The sequence below is a fragment of the Odontomachus brunneus genome, unplaced genomic scaffold (assembly GCF_010583005.1).
Source record: "Odontomachus brunneus isolate Ranch 3 - 2012 unplaced genomic scaffold, Obru_v1 Obru_scaffold_031, whole genome shotgun sequence".
Lineage (NCBI taxonomy): Eukaryota > Metazoa > Arthropoda > Insecta > Hymenoptera > Formicidae > Odontomachus > Odontomachus brunneus.
This window is the reverse complement of record NW_022639481.1, coordinates 2,331,098-2,351,536: the sequence shown is the minus strand read 5'-3', so window position 1 is coordinate 2,351,536 and position 20,439 is coordinate 2,331,098. Positions and strand designations below refer to the sequence as shown.

General features: G+C 33.7%; 2 protein-coding genes across 6 annotated transcripts; one reads left to right on the top strand and one right to left on the bottom strand.

Moving 5' to 3' along the window:
- Positions 1-396: 396 nt before the first annotated feature.
- Positions 397-4,969, top strand: LOC116843281. Of its 4 annotated transcripts, none has more exons than XM_032813577.1 (7): positions 397-530; positions 2,624-2,882; positions 3,267-3,828; positions 4,094-4,150; positions 4,291-4,418; positions 4,498-4,694; positions 4,800-4,969. In XM_032813577.1, the coding sequence occupies exons 2-7, from the start codon at positions 2,640-2,642 to the stop codon at positions 4,873-4,875; spliced, it is 1,263 nt and encodes a 420-aa protein (XP_032669468.1). In that variant the 5' UTR covers positions 397-530; positions 2,624-2,639; the 3' UTR covers positions 4,876-4,969. The 4 variants fall into 4 exon arrangements, with proteins under 4 accessions (XP_032669468.1, XP_032669471.1, XP_032669470.1 ...); XM_032813579.1 differs by lacking the exon at positions 2,624-2,882 and adding an exon at positions 2,883-3,118 and having other exon boundaries at positions 458-530; XM_032813580.1 differs by lacking the exon at positions 4,800-4,969 and having other exon boundaries at positions 4,476-4,614.
- Positions 4,970-7,043: 2,074 nt separating this feature from the next.
- LOC116843280 (protein 60A) lies at positions 7,044-20,351 on the bottom strand. 2 transcript variants are annotated; one of them, XM_032813574.1, is made up of 6 exons: positions 18,476-20,351; positions 14,672-14,858; positions 11,065-11,219; positions 8,243-8,431; positions 8,018-8,094; positions 7,044-7,927 (listed from the first exon to the last, which is right to left on the bottom strand). In XM_032813574.1, exons 1-6 carry the CDS (start codon positions 18,873-18,875, stop codon positions 7,667-7,669), a joined length of 1,269 nt encoding a protein of 422 aa, XP_032669465.1. In that variant the 5' UTR covers positions 18,876-20,351; the 3' UTR covers positions 7,044-7,666. The 2 variants fall into 2 exon arrangements, with proteins under 2 accessions (XP_032669465.1, XP_032669466.1); XM_032813575.1 differs by having other exon boundaries at positions 11,065-11,216.
- Positions 20,352-20,439: the final 88 nt, after the last annotated feature.

The window sequence follows — 20,439 nt, the reverse complement described above, 5'->3', positions numbered from 1 at the left end:
TATATATATATATATATATATATATATATATATATATATATATATATATATATATATATATATATATATATATATATATATATATATACTTTTACGTATAAGGCATCTTTTTTAAAGTAATATTTTATATTTGTTTTAAATATATCGGAAATATTCTTGAATGATACAATTTTCTCCAATATTAAAAAAAAAATCTTGAAAATATTGAAGTTTTAAAGTTGCTGTTGATGACGTTAATACAATGTTAGAAACTATTTGAAAACGTTATAGAATACCACTCCAACAAAGTACTAATCATTGGTATTCACTGAGTTGTACGTGTTATTGCTTTAACCTTCCATTTAGCAAGCATTGGTAACAATTTGTGGTGCATTGCTCACCGCAACGGGGCGTTACTATCGCATTTAGCAGCAACGAAAGGGAAGTAAACACGAGGTCTGATGCGTTCCATTCGGACGGTATGTCTGGAGCGAAGTGGCAATCCTGTTGAACGTGGCGTGTGGTTCCACGAATAAAGGAGCGTTAACGAAGTAAGTACATGTATCATTTATATTTGTTGTGATCATTTTGAGCTCTTTTTAAATTATGCAAAATTACGCGCTTTTAAATTTTTTAATTGTTGATGTTGAAATTACTCGTTAAACTACAAAACTTTTGGAACAATTTTTCTCCAAAATTTATTTCTTAAAAAAAACAATTTTAAGTCGGAACAGAATGATTGTTTTCACGATTTATCAAATCCGTTAATATTCTTTTAAAATAAATGTCTCTAGTGTATGGATTCACACACAGTTAAACATTAACATTAATTTTCCATAAAAAATATACAAGTTTTTGATAATTCAACAGCTATTTATTACCACTTTCTATTTATTATTACCTATTATTAATATATAATTAAGAATGTCTAAAATTTTAAGTCAGAAACTTATTTTTATGTACATGCTACAGATACAAAATATATTTTCTTTTTCAAATATAGATATTCTTATAATTTAAGAGTGTAGAAAGACCGAGTGTGATTAAAATCGATACACGCTTCTTGAAAGTTATCGAAGTAATCTCAAACTCTCTAACATCAATTTATCTAGCTAATATTGTATCCCATCTACTTTTACCTAACCTAACCTAACTTATTCTACCTTAACTTAATCTAATATAACCTAATATGACAAAAAATATCACCGTATATATTTTTACGACATATTTATACGAAGTCTTAGAGAAGTGTAGAGTGCGGCATGAACTTAATCTTGAATTTTTCTTAATTTTGATAATGTGTAAACACAACAAGACAATACAAAATATCCCAGAATTATTCTGAGTATATCCAGGATATTTTGAGGAGTGCCTTAGGACATCTTTAGTACATTCGTGATAATCTCGGGATGTTCTGTGCTATCCGAATTTTGTATTGCACAATAAAAAAAATAATATAACGAAAGTAACAAGCGTTTCAATCTGTCACGATATTGACATAAAGATGTTCGGACATCCTTTAATATCACAGTAATCATAAAAGAGAAAGAAAAAATATATCTCTGTGATATTTTATTACAACTTGATTAGCTACATACTTGATTATTTTCACACGTTAGATATTGTAGTGATAAAAGTTAGTTCGCGACGATTGAAATCAATATCGGAAGACACACATGATATCTATATAACTCTATATATAACTCAAGTTTACTAAATTCTCCTTTTCTAATAAAAATATACATGCATTTGAACAACACGTATAATTACAATTTTCTGTTATTATTGCCATTATTTTTCGACAAGAACTACTCATCCTTTTTTCTCCTTCCACCATCTCCTCGTTTTTTTCTTTCTTTCTCTTTTTTCTATAACTATCGATATTTTTCTCACGCAACATCAAATATTTCAACAAGAAAATAATAAATAATGCTTTTCATAAATATGCTACATTAATTATTACATAATGACGAAGAGTAAAGATTACAATATACATTAGAAAAAATAATTGCGTGCGTAGCGATTAATCAATAATAAAATAATTATAAATATCAATACTATCTTTACTAACATTTTTATTTCTGCTCATGAAATTTGTTTATCATACTACTTTAAATAGAACGAGTATAATAATCTTATTTTAAAGTTTATTGATCTGATAAGCTTATCTATTTCCTGACTTATGGCTTAAAGTCAATTGAAATATTGCTGAAAATATTATCAATAGATATGTATAAGATAACATACGATGTACTATATAGAGAAAGTCACAGATTCATGATAAAAAAGATTGCTTATTAATTTAAAACTAATCCTCGATTTGGCGAAAATAGAAACGATCTATGTAAATAATATGAAAATATTTCACGTAAATAGCATGATTATAATTATTTATAATTTTCTGTAACAAAATTGTTAGGTTTATATTTGTTAAAATTCATGCAATTACTTTTTTGTAAAATTTTTTGCGAATTTCTTGAAAAATATTTGGTGCTGCTTGAAAAGAAAATATAACTTTGTAGAAATACATTATAATCAAATGTTCGTGTAACAATAACATATGATAATGATAATTAATGAATAATAAGACTTGTTCATTGATATTTTATCAAGAAATTTTAGTTAAAATGTATTGAATGTTTAGAAAAGAAGACTGAAATATGGTTCTATCGAGAAATTATCTCGAAACGAGAAACGATCTCGAATTAATCGCACCCACGAAGAACAACTCAAATGTAAAATGTAACGTAGATATGAAAGTTACTGTTTCAAACGTGAAGAAAGATGGCACTCGAAAAGAAAAGGCTTGCAGCATATTTAAATTATATGCATTTTTTTTCATTATTATCATCACGATAATAAATACATATGTATGTATAAATGTAAAAAAATTTCAATTACAGGTAAGATAAATAGTATGAATATAGCACCTAAAACAAATAATTATATATAAAGAACATCGGACTATATAGAAAACATAAGACTCCAAATAAGTACATATCACGCCACAATGCTGACTGAACTTCGAGAGTGCTTTGTGAACTTTGAGAGTTAATCATCAACTCCTTTTAACTCCTTTGATATGTATCAAAGGAAATGTGTGGAATGTACACATATCCGAGTGCCACAAATACTACACGTGATTTCTCAGCAGTTAACATAAAATAAAAGAATTGAAAAAGTTATTTTCCCATTACAAATCCAAATATTATTTTTATTGTGAAAACATACACTTTAGTAATCTAATTGCGCCAAGAATTGCATTTTAAATATTTTTTATATTTTAGGTGGATAAGTTGCATTACAACATCGTTCAACTAGAAAGTCAATATGATAAGTTGCATTACAACATCGTTCAACTAGAAAGTCAATATGATAAGCTCAATCAAAACAAAAATTGCAAGTGTTTCTATGAAACAATACGCTCACACGATTTTATTAACGTGACCAAGTCTTCTGACCGTGAGCACTCTAATTTGTCAGAAGTCAACAAAGATAACAGCAAATCTAATACATATTCTAATCGCACAAATTCATCTATCTGGAATCAATCGATAGATCACCAGAATGCTACGATGAAAATAAATTCCAGTACCAATTTAGATCGCATCATGAAGTCGATGATGAAATCTGAAAATAATTCAATTGTTAATTTTAATAAGATACGATATTTCCCACGTAGCCAGAGAGACTTACAGACTTCCACAAAACAAAATCTCGCGACGATAAAAGAGGAAAAGACTGATGTGTGGGATTCTCAGAATATATCACAAATTAAAAGATTACGGAGAAATATTGGAAAAGCCAGAAAAGAGAGAAGGAGGCCCAATCACAGTCGCAGGAAATTTGGTATATTTATAATTTTTTTATGAATAATTTTATTTTATCAATAATTTTTTTGTTTTTATATGACCCTATTAAATAAATGAAAAATCATAAAAAATTCTTCAATCGATAATTATTATTATATCTATTATTTAGAAACAGACTGAAATTTATATTGCTAAATGCGTTAACTAATATTGCCTTTTGGCTAATAGTGAAATAGTTTGACACAATGTACTTGAAAAAAAATTGCGAAACTAATAAATAAGCGGCTTATTCCATTTTACAGATCCGCTATTAGCTACATTTATTGGTGCAATACCGGAACAACATACTAACGACACAGGTATTTAAACAAAAAATAAATAATAATACAAACTGACTGTTCAACATTCTGGATCTAGAATTTTGTAACTAACTTTTACCATAATATCAATAAATGAAAATAAAACATATCATATTCTTACATTACAAATTGATTCTTAGTTAAAATTGGGCCATGGAAGAAAAATATTAGGACCAATAACCCTTTTGACTTCACTAAGTTTCATTTGGCGGATAACAAAATGTCGATTGAAGTTACCATAAATGGTTTATACATGATCTCTGTACAGGTGGAATTCTTTGCCTACCCAGTACTTACCAAATTTACTCTATTCTCTCTTTTATAGTGGATAAAAATATTTATTACAGATATTTTACTATGGGGAATCAAAAAAATATTCTTATTATGTATTGTTAAATTCTGAGGGCGGGTTTAATACAAAAAGACTCGTCACATGCGTCACTGCTGCTTGCAATGTAACTGGGGAAATAACGTGTCATACAAGTGTAATTACCTATCTGCAAAAAGGTGACAGACTAAGTGTACAACAAAAGGAAAAGGATAGGTAATTATAAATATATAAATTACATGTTAATTCGTTTCAAGCAGCACGTTAAATAAGACTATTAAATGAGACATAGTATAAAAATTTAAACTTTAACACTTTTAGATTCATTAATTTAAGAGAAGGATTTAGTCATATACAACTTGTGATGCTTGCCAAGAACGAACGGAAAACAATATAGTTATAAGTTTAAGTGTATTTGTAAATCTATTTTTCTAATAGGACAACGTTTAATATAACGTTTATAACGTTAATAAAGCAATGGTTGTAACTAATACGATTAGAATTTATAAAAAATTAAGTTTATAACGTACTTAATGATATTCCGGAGAGAAATGATTATATATGATTAGCCAAATATAATTATATATATACATATTATACATACATATATTATATGTATATAATTTTATATAATTTACATATAATTTGATATACAATTTTGTATATAATATATATATATATAATCATTTTTCCCACAAGTTAAGTTTTATGATCGTTAAAGTATTGAGACCAGTATTGTGAACTCAACGTATAACGTATAGTGATTCTATATATAGATAAATGAATAAACTAAAATAATAATAGGACAGTATAAATGCTCAATGAGCAAAAAAACATTTAAATATATAATAAAACAAAATCTAAATGATAATATTTGTATTTAGAGATACAAATAATTTATGTTTAATCATATTGATAACAAATTCGATTGTGATTCTCCAGTTTTTATAGTGTTGTATATCTATTTTTAAATAAACATCGTTGTCTTCTATCAGTGAAAAATGCAGACATTGTAATTAATAATGTCAATATATTTGCTTTTATTAATTTTATATATAGAAAATTTTATATATTTCTCTTTACCTAATAAACTACACTCATAATTTATACATATTTTTATACACAAAAGTATTTTCTTACGATTAAAGTTCCAGTTTTACTTTAGTTTTGCTCAAAAATTAAGTCGACCATACAAATGATGTTAGAATATGAATGAGTAATAAAAAGAACGCACATGTTTATTTATCTTAACATACATATGTAGAATGTTCTATAAAATAATAGTTTAATGGTTACTATACATAAGAACATTGATATTTTACGATATAGCAAGAATTTGATTTCACTGTTTTATTATTTGCAGTGTACATTCTTTAAATCCTACCTAAAAAAAAATTAGTGTAAAAAATTAATGACTAATAACTTATGTGGCAATAACATGTTGTTAATTAGTATTAATTACTTTAAATAACAAGTAAATTAAATGTTTCTAAGAAAACTATGAATACGTGGTATCAATATATGTTTCTTTGGCAATTCTTTGCACAAAGGCGGTTTTTAAGAAATTATCATTTAGATAGTAATAACGTTAATACTACTTATATATTAAAAATATACGTCGTTAATACGAAATATCATATGTTTTTAATATTTTTTACATTTTTATAAATGCTATGATGATAGAAAAAAGGTTTTCTTAATTTTCTATGTAATATCTAAACAGAGAAAAAGTATCATCGAGTCACGGTATAATACAAATCAACAAAGAAAAAATATATAAGAAATTATAAAAATAATTTTAATAAAATATTGATAATATACGTGCACATTATTCTCATTTTTAGTAACTTTTTTTAACATCATTTACTATTATACAGTTTCTCATAAAAAAAATTAGGTGTTATAAAATCCATTAAATTTGATTTTTACTTTGTAAAAGTAAGATTTGTAATTTTTATATTTGTGTATTGCCTTATTATATAATAATGTTATTACGCAGAATTCAAACTAATAGAGAGGTTTTATTCGACGGTAAATATTTCTAATTTACTTATTCTGTGGTATATAAGATTTGCGATATATACACAAGAGGCAATGCAAAAATTACATATTTACAATAACGATGTAAAAAAATATGAACATATAATAATAGCTGGTTTTTATACATGCATGAACGTAACTAAACTATGCATTAATAAGTTTAATCATTAATAATTTACGTCAAAGTTTAAATATACCTACGCACCCACATCTTATATTATAAATATAGATTATTTGGTGATCAGTAACATTAATTTAAAAATATGTTTTGTTACCACCAATCAAGTCAATTTGGTAGTTCTTTTTTGCCAAAACTTTCATTTCTTTGATTCCTAAATACAAAAATTATAAGCTCTTGGACTTCCATGTCTACAAAATTATAATTACTTTCGCATGTTTACATGCGCGCCATTTTTGGAATGCTAATGCTATTGAAGTATCAGTACTAGTATTTTCCTCGATGGGACTTTTGTTAGTTAGGACTAGGGCTACGATTAAGTCCATTGTGACGGCAACGATAAACAATTTCCATATCATATTCATATTTTATTACAATATATTTTGGCCAATAAAAAATGTCATAGAAACACATAAATTATCAATATCATATAGTAGACTTTTAAATCGACTATGATATTATATTAATGTGTATTATACATCATTCTGACTATACATTCCTATAGTCCATATAGTCCTATAGTCCATATAGTCTTACTATATGTTCTGAAGAAATTATAAAATTTCAATGTCTTTGTTGGTACGAGACCAGTAGATCTTATTCCTTGAGTAACTATCTCATTCGTTGTAGTTGTTGAATATTCGACTGACTATTTCGATAAATCTACATATTAACTCTTACATGCGCAAACTTTTACAATATATTCGAAATAGGATTACACGTGTACAATTGCTAACTATGTTTCCTTTAACATCTCATTCGATGTGGTTACATTGTTGCCGTTAAATTTTCCAGAAATCAACAACTTTTGTTGGATTTTCTAAAAATCAACAGACTCCGAGAGATCATTATCCGATCTGCGTAATAGAATTTGACAATTAATGGAAAGATATCGTTTGTTCGATTAATTGTAGATTGACTTGACGATCGATGAGTGTTATCAGATAGTTAAAAAAGATAATAATAAGATTTAATGACAGCCGCAACTCTTGACAACCATGTTTTTGTATTTCTTGAGAATCACGTTGCTCTCATCTAGGAAATATAGTACGGAAATAGCCGACAGTTTGGTGGGCGCGCAGCAAGGCTTAGGTACTTTTCCCGGGCTCACCAGGTGCACCAGTGTCTGCACTATAGCGTGGTTGGTCGCATTCATGTGAGCGTTCAATGGGAAATTACATTCTCCGCTGCAGTAGTACGCGTCGTATCCATCTGGGGCGATGATCCAATCCTGTGAAACAAATATTGATAGGAAATTATAAGAAAAAATAAAAAAAACACAGGTCGAATTATATAAGATATCCCAACTTTAATAGCTTACCTGCCATTGCAAATCGCGAAAGCTGACGTACAGTGTCTGGATCTTGCAAGTTCGTGAATGATGCTGCGCAGCGGATTCTGCGAAAATATCATTTTGTTGACAGACATCTCAACGATTTACGAAGCTAGCTAAGTACTATGAAAAATTAGTCAAGTTCACGTTTCATAAGCTATGTCACATTTAAAAATCAGAAATTCACGCAGTATAATTTGCGCGTGAACTCACCGATATAAGGATTGTTCTGGTGATCCCAATTGGAGGACTCGCTCTTCTTCTTTCTCTTGGCGTCACGTTTCTGCCGAACCTTGGATTCTCTTACACCCGAGCTCTTGAAATAGCCCACCAGGAAGGGTTGTTTATCAAGGTCGCCTCGATATCCCACGATTCCGATATCTTCTATTCTCACCTCGTGCACTACACATATGATATATTAATTGAAAGAGTGAATGTGTGTGTGTGTGAATAAAAATAGATAATCGTTTCTTGAGTGTATGTTGGAAAGATTATCTATATCTTTTATCGTATCGGAAAAGAGCATGTTCAGGTATGCTGCTTTACGAGACGGAAATGTGCGCACATATTTTGAATATTCCTCGTAAGTAGAATTGATCGTGGATTTGCGCCTCTGCATGTTTATTAGAATGGCCTGCGTCCCGGGATTATTAATAGTCAACCTTCATGAATATTGAACGCTTAAGAATCAAGAATCTCGGCGTGTAAAGTAAGCTGGCCTATCTTAGACATTCACTTCCAACACACATTGCTGTTTTTTTGAAGTTTTACTTGGTTCAACTGGAGTGGCTGCAAAATACTCAAATACTCGTCACGTATACACGTACGCATACATTTCTAAAAAATTATTTTATGATAAATAATAAGTTTACCATATATAGTACGTATATATTTAGTAGTAGTATATATTTAGTACGTTATTTCATTATTATCTGTTTACTTATTTTATTCTCCGCGAACAGAAATTCAAAGAAGCTGAATTCTTCGAAAATTTTCGAAGATAAATGTTGGATATTATAAATCTCGACAAAATTAAGAATGCGATAAAAGTTCCACTCGATTCTCTGTCACCGTAGACAATCAACAAGTATGCAAATGACACGAGCACTCGCCATTACCGATACACCGTGCACTCCGAATCCGAGAAAGCTAGTAAATTGACCGGGAGGAATGCGCATTTGCCGTGATTGCGGCGGGCACCTGCCGCTGTAGTTGTTGCACTTCGCGCGCTGTTAAGGAATGCACCGACGCACGACGCATACGACGGAATTCTCGAAGCAATAAAGAAGACACAATCGCACGGATTGAGCGTAACCAAGTCTCGTGTCAAATAGTTTTTCCTACTCAGTCAGTTGATACATTACAGTTAAAAGTTATAGTTTATATATTCATTTTTTATATATAATAGCTTATATATATAATATAATAGTTTAATATAGTATGTTATATATGTAATAATTAATATGTTATATATGTAATAATTAGCATATTCGTGCACACAGCAATGTATAAAAGATTGTTAATTCCGTACCAGATCTTTTATGATAGTTCGTATAAGAAAACGTAAGTTCTCAAAAGTAAGAATACATATGCTCGTTTATTTGCAGATATATAACTATATATTAAAGGAATTATTTAGATCTTGTTGGCCATTTTCATATATGAACTCGTTCGATATTTTTCTCTTATTATATATTGATTTAGAAAATTATCATTTTATTCTCCATACTCACACAAGAATACGAGGTATCTAACGTAAATTTTTATTTTAGGTAATTTTTGGATTTGCACTGTATGCAATGATTCCGTGGAAATTTTGTTTCAATTGTTGCTAGACAATTCTTTTTGTACATTCAAAGAGATTAGTATAAAGAATGAAGAAATATGTAAGGGTGTAGTTAAATGGATATACTCGCAATTAAATTAGCTGACATTAGATACAAGTGGTGTATTCTTAGATCACTACGTGAAAGAAAGAGTGAGAAAGAGAGAGGGGGGAGGGGGAGGAATCACGCGTAAAGATTCGTGAGAGGCATGTGACTCTCTGATCTTGCGTTTTACATTGAACGATCAAAGGTAAACCGGTTGCGCATGCTGAAGAGCGAGACAAGAGGAAAAAGGAAAGAAGCTAACACGAAATGAGAGACAGAGAGAGAAAGAGAGAGGCAAGTAACGAAATAATCTAGGCGCGGCAAATAACAAACCACATACATGCGCACACATATACATATTAATACACAACTGAAAAGCATACACCCGGTTGAGCAGGCACTTGTGTGCTTTGTGAGCGATGGTATTTATATTCACATTAATATTCAATGTTATCTGGAACGTTAACATATATACTATTATAAATGTTACGCTTAAATAAAAAATCTGATATTTTTAGTATTTAGATAGACCCTTTAAAACTATATTAAATATTATATATATATATATATATATATATATATATAATGAATAATATATATGTAACGTAGAAGAATTAACTCTTATAGCTTAGAATGTTAAAAAAACTAGCTATTTTGTCTTATTTATTGTTTTTCGCGTATGAAAATAAACAAAAGAGATATACTTCCGGTTATGGGTTAAAATCGGAACTCCTTCACGTTCTGCTCACGATCTAATCTCGATAAACATCGTACGTGTTTATATCAAGCCGGAAACCGCTCCTATATTTAACCTGAGATTTCTAAGAAGTTAAACGGAGAGACTTAATGCAAAGCACGATCAATCGAAAAGACTTTTGATTCAACTCATAAATTCAGCACAAGTTCTTTATGTGAAAATATTCTTGTTAAGAATATTTATATTGTTATCATTTTCGATTAAAAATTCTCTAGTTTGACTATAGGTGCGATGTGTTAGAACATTGCAAATATTTTGAAACGACATATCCAGCGTCCAATCATAGCTTTTTTAAGAGCTTCAAAACTTTCGCAGCATCTAATGTATTCTATGAATCATGGATAAATATTTTTCTAATTACCTTCAAAACAAAAAAGTAGAAAAAAATAGAAAAATAAATCGCTTACATGAGCCTCCGGCTAGATGTACAGAGAGGTACAATCCTCGGTTGCCATCAGGGTTGTTCACCCAGTGTCCGAGTGCTTCACTGACGTTTAGTGATAACCAACCCTCCTTGCCGGTCGTTGAGTTTATGGAATCGACGTATTTCAATCTTCGTCTGCTGGAGATAAAAAAAATGGTTATATTTATTTTACTGCATTTCTAAACCAAAAATACCAGAAGATTCGATATCCGCGTAATAATATGATATCTGTGTAGATACTGGGATATTGACATTACTACTGTTAATTACGATATAGTAAAAAATATCGTCGTTTAGTTATCAATCAACAGGCGTGTAATCCGTATGCGGAAAGGTAATATTGTATCTTCAATAACATCGATCGCGCCACGTGTGACGGCACAAACGTCTTGTCGTGATTCCTGAGTAATTGTAATTTCTAATTAATCACGCGCGCGAAGCCGCGCGTGTCTCGCGTCAATAAGACTTCAGCAAGGAAACACGCGGATCATTGTTCATTGAGCAAACGATCTTCGTAGCATTGAGCTGAGCAGTTTATGTCGTTTTTCCGCGGATCGATTATCGTAATTGAATGAGCGACATGAGATTCGCATGTCGTTTGAAGATCGAGCTTCGGTGACTTCCTACTCGATAAAACGAAGACTAAGTAAAATCGGTGAATCAGAAGATTAAACATTTAAATAGCGTTTGCCTCCAGATAAAAACATATGAGAAAAAATTTTTGCTAGTAAACACTTTAAATCAATCATACGCAGTATCTAATATCGTAAAAATTTATCTGTATATTATTTAATAATATAAATATTTCTGAAAAAATATGTTATTTGAATTATATTAAACATATACGAGAAATACTTACACAATTTTTGGCTAGAAACTATAAAAACGAAAAAAAAATATAAAATAACTACAAATTTGTCAGAGTACTGATTTAATAAAATAAATGAAATAAATATAACAAAACCAAAGAATAAAAATAGACAAACAAACTAAAACAAATAAAAAAACACTAATTTAATAATAATAATATCACTTGCATGAGATAATAGCACACAATTTTACTTTACAGTTGTACTTTGCTTAAAAATGACTGATCTTATCATTTCAATTTGGGAACAATTTTTCTCAATTTAGGAACGTTTATTAACGTTTATCATTGGGATTCCGTATTCATACTCATAATGATGTACTGCGAGGAGCTCTTATTACGAAAGCAACGAGTCGCCAGCTTGTCTCGCGACGAAGAAGAGGCAGGAGGAGGAAAAGGAGGAGGTGGAGGATGCGTCACGCATAGTTTGACTTTGACGGAAGAAGCTGAAAGAACCGGCAAGAAGGATAAGAAGAAGAAAGAGATAGGCCGATCGCAACTGCGTAGGCAGAAGAGACGAGGAACACGAAGAGAGCCTGTTAGCCCGTCTTCACGGCTAATTTACCTCAATTTACGGAATAGCGTTTCCTGTCGAGATCTGTATATCGGTCAGTCTCAGGTCGTAGTGCCCAAAGTTTCGGGGGAGAGAAACGCACGAGGACTGTCACTTTATATTCCAGGCAGTAAATTAATGAGCTGAAGAGTTAAGAGATTGATATCGCAAAAGGAGGAAGACTTTGAACAAATAACTCAAATAATTAGATGTTTGTGCACACAATATAGGTTTATCACTTGTAATAACCGATTTCATTAAGCTCATTCGAAGTAAACGTCTGTTAAAATGAAAACTTTAATATTCTCTATCGAATCGCTAGTATAAAACTCCGAATTAAAGGTATTAGATGGAAACCTGTTGTAATATTTCGACCAAGGAGTGACTTTATTAGATACATACACGCAATTATGATGACTTGAAATCAAATGATGAATACTTCCATTACTCAATGAAATTCAATTTAAAGGTTCAGAAAATGTTTAATTACGGATATGCTTCTCTAGAAATATAACAAATATCCCGACATCTAGGATAAATTCATAAATTCATTAAATACGTGCATGATTTGCGGTATCAAGAAGGGTGCCTCGAAAATATAGGAGAATTCGCGAAAAGGATGATCTTTTTTTAAATTAATACCAGGAATATACGAAAGCATTAGGCGTTTATACGGCAGGTATTAACGGCGACGGAACGTCTCGTGACTCATGAATTGTGACGGCGCGGCGTTTCCATTAGATAGAGCGTCTCTAGACAGACTGTCGCCGTTTACCGGCAGCGCAGAGGAGGTTTGCCCTCCCAGATTAGCTCACCACGCTTTCCTTTTTACGATTCAGTTTCCATCCGGACGGGACGATGTCCGCAAATGGCCCTGTGGCCATTAATTACATTCAAATCGCATTGTGCTTTTAATTGATCACTAATTATCTATTTCGCACTATATCTGTGCATAATTCTCTTTTTCAAACAAAAAATTTCTACAATTACATTATATTAAGGATGTATGATTCAACAATAAGATCGAGCAAAACGATTTCCAACAAAATTATTTTTCAACATGCGTAATAAATTATGTAGTAATATTATAATAAATCCTTTTTTTTATGTATCACATAGACCTTGATGCTGGAAATATATATTGTAAATATATCTTATATATAACGAGACTCTCTAAAATATTAAGCTATGTAATGCTAAATAGAAATCGAGATATTTGTTCGTAAGGAAGGGACTAAATGGAGAAATAGAATATAAAAAAGACGTTTGCCGGGTACTTGGGGTATTCCCTCCACAGGTAGAACAAATACCTGGGACTTTTTCGGCGAAGGATTAAGGACCTCCTAATTAGGGACACGATGACGATGTCAAAAACCGCGGAGGATGCCCGAAGAAACACGAAATTGGTTTAACCTAGGCGTCCTTGCCACAAAAGCGAGCGACCAACATGAATAGTTTTCTTTCTTCGGGCTTATCTCAGCTCCAAATTCTCCTTCGTCCTTTTCCATAGCAACGTGCATCAAATTTCTAAGATACTTTTTGTTCCAGGCATACTCATACAGTAAAAAATATCTAAAAGATATCTTAGAGACGTTTGAAAGATATCCTATTTGTTTTAAGTGTTTTTAGGATATCTCCAAGGTATATTTTAAACATTTATGTTATTTGGATCAATCTGGATCAAGTCGTCAACATAACTGAAAGTTACTACTTTTAAAATAAAAAGTTTTTACGGAAACAGATTGAATTACGATATAATAAAAAATTTATATAAATACAGATTTATACAAAACATTTGATACATACCACTGATTGATTTCATTTTCGGTTATACTACAAGACTAAAGATATCATCTACATATACTTTGGAAAATACGCTATTCAACCTGAAACGATGTTTCTATTAGACGCTGCAAACGCTTTAAAGCGCTTTAAAGCCATGATTGACCTATATGATGCTTCAAAGCATTTGCACCATCTAATGGATCGCACCCTATATTTTTTATGCAGTGCTGTCGTTTGTCATTTTACAGTTATGTTGCACATTACATTTAACAACTACCCCCCAGCCTCTCTTAATTTAATCGCAATGTTAAATTATTGAACAATAATTAACGGCTTATTTGATGCGTTTATTCTTTCTATAAGAATATGTATAGTTCTTCTTACCCTTCGTCAGTTTTCAACACCCGGTACGCTGTGATTGTGTAGGATTGATGTTCTTTTTGATTCTTCATGTCCGCGTGGCGGTATAACCGAAGTTCCGCGGCAATTATATGTTCTCCAGGTGGGACCTCGGACACGTTGAACCAAAGTCTCTTCCCACCTTCATGTCTTACCCCGGGAACGTGACGATCTATTTTAAATTATAAATCTGCGGTCAGATCAAGAACTATATAGCAATATAATCGCTAACAACAGTGATCATACAACAACAACAATTTTACGCGCATATTGCAATATATATATTCTCGATTTTGGAATAAATTTCATTAAAATATATATTATACATTGAAAAATATATGGTAATACCATATTTTCATAATGAGAATAGATACATAGAAAAATGGTAGCCCGAAAATCAATTGCTTGTGATATTGCAAAATATTTGGACGTTTATACTTGGTATATATTTCTAAAATTTCTTTTTTATTTTTCAATATTTTATTTCTGAATACCAATCCAAGATTGTCGGAATTAACGGCAGTCGCTGTTAGCTCTGACATTGAGAGTTTTCCCTTTCTTTTCTCTCATGTTTACTCTTCTTAATAAGACTGCATTTTTGGAAGGGAATTTGGTTATCTGGTGTGACTTAACGCCGACTGCCGACAACTCACCCTTAAAGCATGCCATCGATAGTCATCAAGTGACTAAAAGCTCGATTGGACCATTTTACGAAACCATCTAGATTTATGATACAAGAGCCGATTAGCCTTTCTTCTCAACGAGACAAGAACATTTCCACTATTCGTTGTCACAAACCGAAAGCTCTAGGAAGAAGGACCCGATCGATAACAGGGATCCTCGGGCTTATTGGAGCTCTCCCAAGGAGGCCTCTTGGAAATGAGTCGTGAACAATTCGCAGCGTGAAATCGACCTCTTTCTTACCGTCAAAGCGGCCACGTCCTACGAGCAAAGGAAAAGGGGGTAGGGAAGAAGTATACTTTCTTCACGGTAGACTCAAGAGGCTCTAAGTAATGCCTAATGCCTCCGCCAAAGTGGGCGGCGAGCTTCGAAGAGGGACGCGGCTGAGAGCGACGTGGGAAGGGGGAGGACATAAAAATTTGTTTTGTTTTTCGTTCCGACGGTCGCATTCCAACCGCACCAGATTGCCGGGCCTCCTCGACTCTCGGGGTGGTCCCAAATAGCTTTTGGGACCGTCCTGGAACGTTCCGTGGCGAGCCGCGTTTTTGTTTTTTACACTGCCGTCGCGTTGTGCCTTCCCATAGCCTCCCCCTCCACATTTCCTCACATGTATGCATGCATGCATATGTGTATGTGTGTGTTTGTATCTGCATATGTATACATGAAGAAGAAAGTGAGATATATAAGTGCATTACGTCCATATTTTACTAATTCTTGAGAGAGTAAGTCAAATAGCAAGCAGGATATTGGTGCTTATGAAAATGCCAACGTATCATATGAAGTAAAACACGAAACCGCAAGTGTCCGTTTCGAGTTAAATAGAACTCAACATACTTGCAGGAGTTAAATAGAACTCAACATACTTGCAGAGTAACCAAAATTAAAAGATACTTATTTTTTGTACTAACCAAGACGTGTAGGGAATGAAACGACCCCCGCAAAGTTTCCTTCTGTGCTATCTAAGTAACAATTGAAGGTACAAAAAAAGCTTTGGAAATATCTTTTTGTAAAATATTATAGTCCACATGCTAACAAAAATGTTTTAAATAATTGAATTAAAAATATTTTGAACAATCGATAAAATAGCTTATATCAGTCTTAATTTTTAGTTTATTACAGTTGTTACATGAACAGACATTTCTGAATCCATCCACATACATATAATTTTTTTCATATCACGAGAACAGAAGAAGAACAAGAAGGAACGAAAGGTTTAAATGGGCATCGACATTACGCTGAAGTGATTCTCAGAAAATAAATTGCTCCCCCTGCACCCCCTCCCCTCTCTCCTCCTCTTTCCTCTCTCTTTCTCTGATCACTTGTATTTAATTCTTCTGCGGATCTATCCATCTCTACGGTCTCCAGCATTCTAATCTTCATAATTCGTAACCATGCGTCTCCCTTCGGGCAATCGGCCGTCCTGAGTCCTGCTGTCCGCGCGAAGAAGGAAGAATGTACGAGAAGGAGCGGAAAAAAGGAACAAGAGCACGCGGGTCGACTCCGGGCCTCCAAGTTGAGACATTTTAACCTGCCCGTGGCTTCGCGCGAGGAAAGAGAGATACTTATTGACTCGTCTTTCTGAAAGGGGTATCCCGTAGAACATGATGGTAGAGGATGAAGAGACTTTGTATACAGGATATATGGTCCATAGTGTGTAACCTGCATGTGTGTGTAACCTGGCCATTGATGCAATCTGAATCAATCGTTCCTGTCCTTTTTTTTCTTTCTATGCGTTGTTTTCCCTTTTCCTTCCCTTTCGTTTTTCCCCATTGTTCCTGTATTCCTGTCTCCTTGTCTCTTTCCATCTTCATCACTTGATCTCTACTGCTTGCGCTCTCATTCTCTCGTACATATAACGAACAACTTATGGTTATAGCTGTCAATTTATATGCATGCCGCATTTCGCGTCGAACAGCCTAGAACGTTTCTCACCGTTCCCGACGAGGACGACAGCGAAATAGAAAACCGGACATACGAACAGTGAGAGGAGGGGGGAGCAATAACGGGTTTCCGAGGAATCTGATGTTCCCTCTTCCTTCTTCTCTGCCTCTTACCTCCTAACCACCCTCACGCGGAATATGTTTCGTTCAATGTTTCAAATCAATTTGCGCGTGATTGCATTGTTAAACTATTAATTATTATTTGTACCATCATTAATTGTTAACTGATTGTCACTTGTATCACAGTTCGCTTAAGCAAAAGAAATAAGAGGAAAAGGAAGTGAGATACATATGTAGAGAAAGAGAGAGACAGAGAGAGAGAGAGAGAGAAGTTTAGATTTTCATTAACAGGCTCTGATGACTCTGAGAAATGCACAGTGATAATATAATCATATCAATCTCACATCCGCAGATTCTTGAGAAATCGCTGCATATGCCTCGCCTTGTTCCTCCTCATGACTTCACACTTCAGGAACGTGCCCGAGAAGGAAAAGTATCTTATAATTTATCCTTATCGAACTTTTCGAAACGTGACTATCGTCTAAAACTTTCTCGGGAGTATTTGAAGCTAGGAATTCAATGATCGCGCAAGAGGACACGTCTTGACATTTGTGTCACTAAAAATGAATTTGTTCTACCTTAGACACCTTAGCCCTATTTAATCAACCTATCGTTAGGAACCTATAATTCAGTCATCTTGGCATTCCTCATAAAATTGACCCTTAAAATTTGTTGAGAATATTTAATATTTTTTTGTTTTATGCTTACTTTTTTGGACTGTACAATTTTGTGCAACGCTATGTATTCATATCTACGACAAGAAGTTATCAGCTTTGTTCTCAATAATAATAAAAATGTACATCATATACCGCATGTTGAATAAATCGTAAATTGCTTCGCGTTTTGTTGTCGTTATATGGTAACATGTTCATTTGACCGGATGTTTTTATTCTCTCAACAGAAGAGCATTATTTCCCTGCTGTTTGGTCGCAATCGTCATGATCGAATCAAAATAAAATATTAGTGAGATATAAAGCTAGTTTACAATTGAATATTTGTCGTTTATTTGTGCCTCTTTTTCAAATTTAATTTAAAATTGTTTGTTACTCTCTCTTATATAACCCAGAATTAATAAGTATTTTGATCGACTTGATTTGAAATAACTTACTGTGTAGCGCGAAGGTCATGATGACATCGCTCTGAGCGATCGCCTTTAGATCCTGCCCGGTAAGGTCGAATTCCCCAACCTTCCGGCGATGCAGCATGGACTTCTCCTCGTCGTCCTCGCCAAGGGCGTTCTTGTAAATATCCAGTAGGAACTTGGGCGCTGACCTCTTAACCTGCGTAGTCCTGCCGATGGTGTTTCGCGGACGATCCGGAAGTCCCAGCAAATTCAAGATCTCGTGCTCGACCTCGCGTTTCTCATGTTGGCTGACCACACGGTGGACCACTGTCTGGTCGAAGCCGTTATCTACGTATAAACCGCTCATTCTCTCGGCGCAGCTAGTGCGGACATCGCCGAAAATTATTGCGAGAATCAACAAAGTGAAAAAGGACCAGGGTGACATCCTGATGGCGTTGAAAAGAGGCCAACGTCTTACAGTTGCAACGTCCTTCTCTGTTTTATTTCCTTTTAACACTCACTACCTATCTTCCCCGCTATTTCTTCTTCTCCACTCACTGTTTCTCCACTCACTGAAAAAACTGTTTTCTTTCACTGAATGTTATCCACCTTTCGTCCTTTTATTATTTTCATACAATTCTTTCGCTCTTTTTATTTTCGTGATCTATAAGATAAGAGAAAATCTCTTTAAAATCTTCTTTTAAAATTTCTATCGCTTTCCACAAATATGCGTGTCTCTGTAATCCTCTTCGTAATCCTAGCGATAGCACAAATCTCCTAATTTAAATTTCTTGAGCGAGTTATTTAGAGATCACTAAATTGAAGGTATTCCAGCTCGATAACTGAGAATTGAAGAGACTCTAAGTAACTCAAAATCTAGGGACTTAGCGAATCCGATCACGAATCTCGAATCAAGATTCTCGAATAACGGTGATCTTGATCGATGCGGATCCTGGTGAACGGTGATCTGGATCAACGATGCCCGATACAGCAATTGCGCGCGTTTTGGTTTCGTTGTTAGAAATGGGCATCGCATGCCCAACTATTTGTTTTCTAGTGCCCTTAGCGGCTCGGTGACCTCGTCCTACGATTGGTCCCGCTATTTCGTCCGCTGATACCATGAAAATCTCGATAAAGACGATTATCTCGATAGGCGTTTTTGTCAGTGTGAGCCGAAATTTGCCAAGATACTACGTCACTACGATCGTATCGGAACTCGATGACTTCAATCAAGAAGATCGAAAATTCACGGTGCATCGCGTCTTTCTTGCTGATGCGCCGTGCGTTTTTTCTGGTTGTGCTTTTACGATATCTTCGCGTACTTCACAAGAAATTTGGCCTTATATTACGAACGATCATTTTTTCTAGGTTTCAGCTTTGTAAGTATCAACGTTTTATCGTAATTTCAATCGTTCCTTCCTATCCACGACTAAAGTACAACGTTGATGACACCTACTCATGCACGTCACCTGAATTATCCAAGAGAGATGAACCAGGCCCGAAAATGCAGCAATTTCTAGCTTATTCCTTCATCAGTCGCAAAATGTGATCAGCAACTTCACCTGTCTTAGTGGGTTTTATCAGGGTTGATGCTCCTTCAGTATATTATTTTGGCACTGCGATACTTCAGCACTTCAACACTACTATTGCAGTAGCACTACTATTGTAGTACAGAACTGTCAAACTGACAATCGCCAGAGTTGATTATCAGCGGTTCGTGATAAAGCAGAATGATTATGCTGTTCTATCGGAATATCGGAGTGTAGCTGCGGAACTACTTGGTTGATCTCGCGAAGCACGACCAAGCGTTTGTCAACGAGTTCTCCGACTGAGGAAGCAACGCGAGCTCTCGTCGTCTGCGGGCGTGAGTGACCATGGGTCACCGTGGGTAACTCCTGGCGACTCCCGCGATGCCAGTGCCAGTCTGTTTGTCTGGACCGTGCCAGTCGTCGTCCAGAGTCGTCTTTCTAGCAAACTCACCGCCTCCCAGGTCCGTATCGAGGCCAATC

Excerpts from the sequence above, each read along its gene's own strand:
- LOC116843281 (XM_032813577.1), top strand. The coding sequence starts at position 2,640 with ATGGTTCTATCGAGAAATTATCTCGAAACGAGAAACGATCTCGAATTA. Across the intron at positions 2,883-3,266 it reads TAAAAAAATTTCAATTACAG|GTGGATAAGTTGCATTACAA; the intron begins GTAAGATAAATA and ends TTTATATTTTAG. Across the intron at positions 4,695-4,799 it reads CAACAAAAGGAAAAGGATAG|ATTCATTAATTTAAGAGAAG; the intron begins GTAATTATAAAT and ends TAACACTTTTAG.
- LOC116843280 (XM_032813574.1), bottom strand. The coding sequence starts at position 18,875 with ATGTCACCCTGGTCCTTTTTCACTTTGTTGATTCTCGCAATAATTTTC. Across the intron at positions 11,220-14,671 it reads GTGTTGAAAACTGACGAAGG|CAGACGAAGATTGAAATACG; the intron begins GTAAGAAGAACT and ends TTTTATCTCCAG. Across the intron at positions 7,928-8,017 it reads TTCGCGATTTGCAATGGCAG|GATTGGATCATCGCCCCAGA; the intron begins GTAAGCTATTAA and ends TTTGTTTCACAG.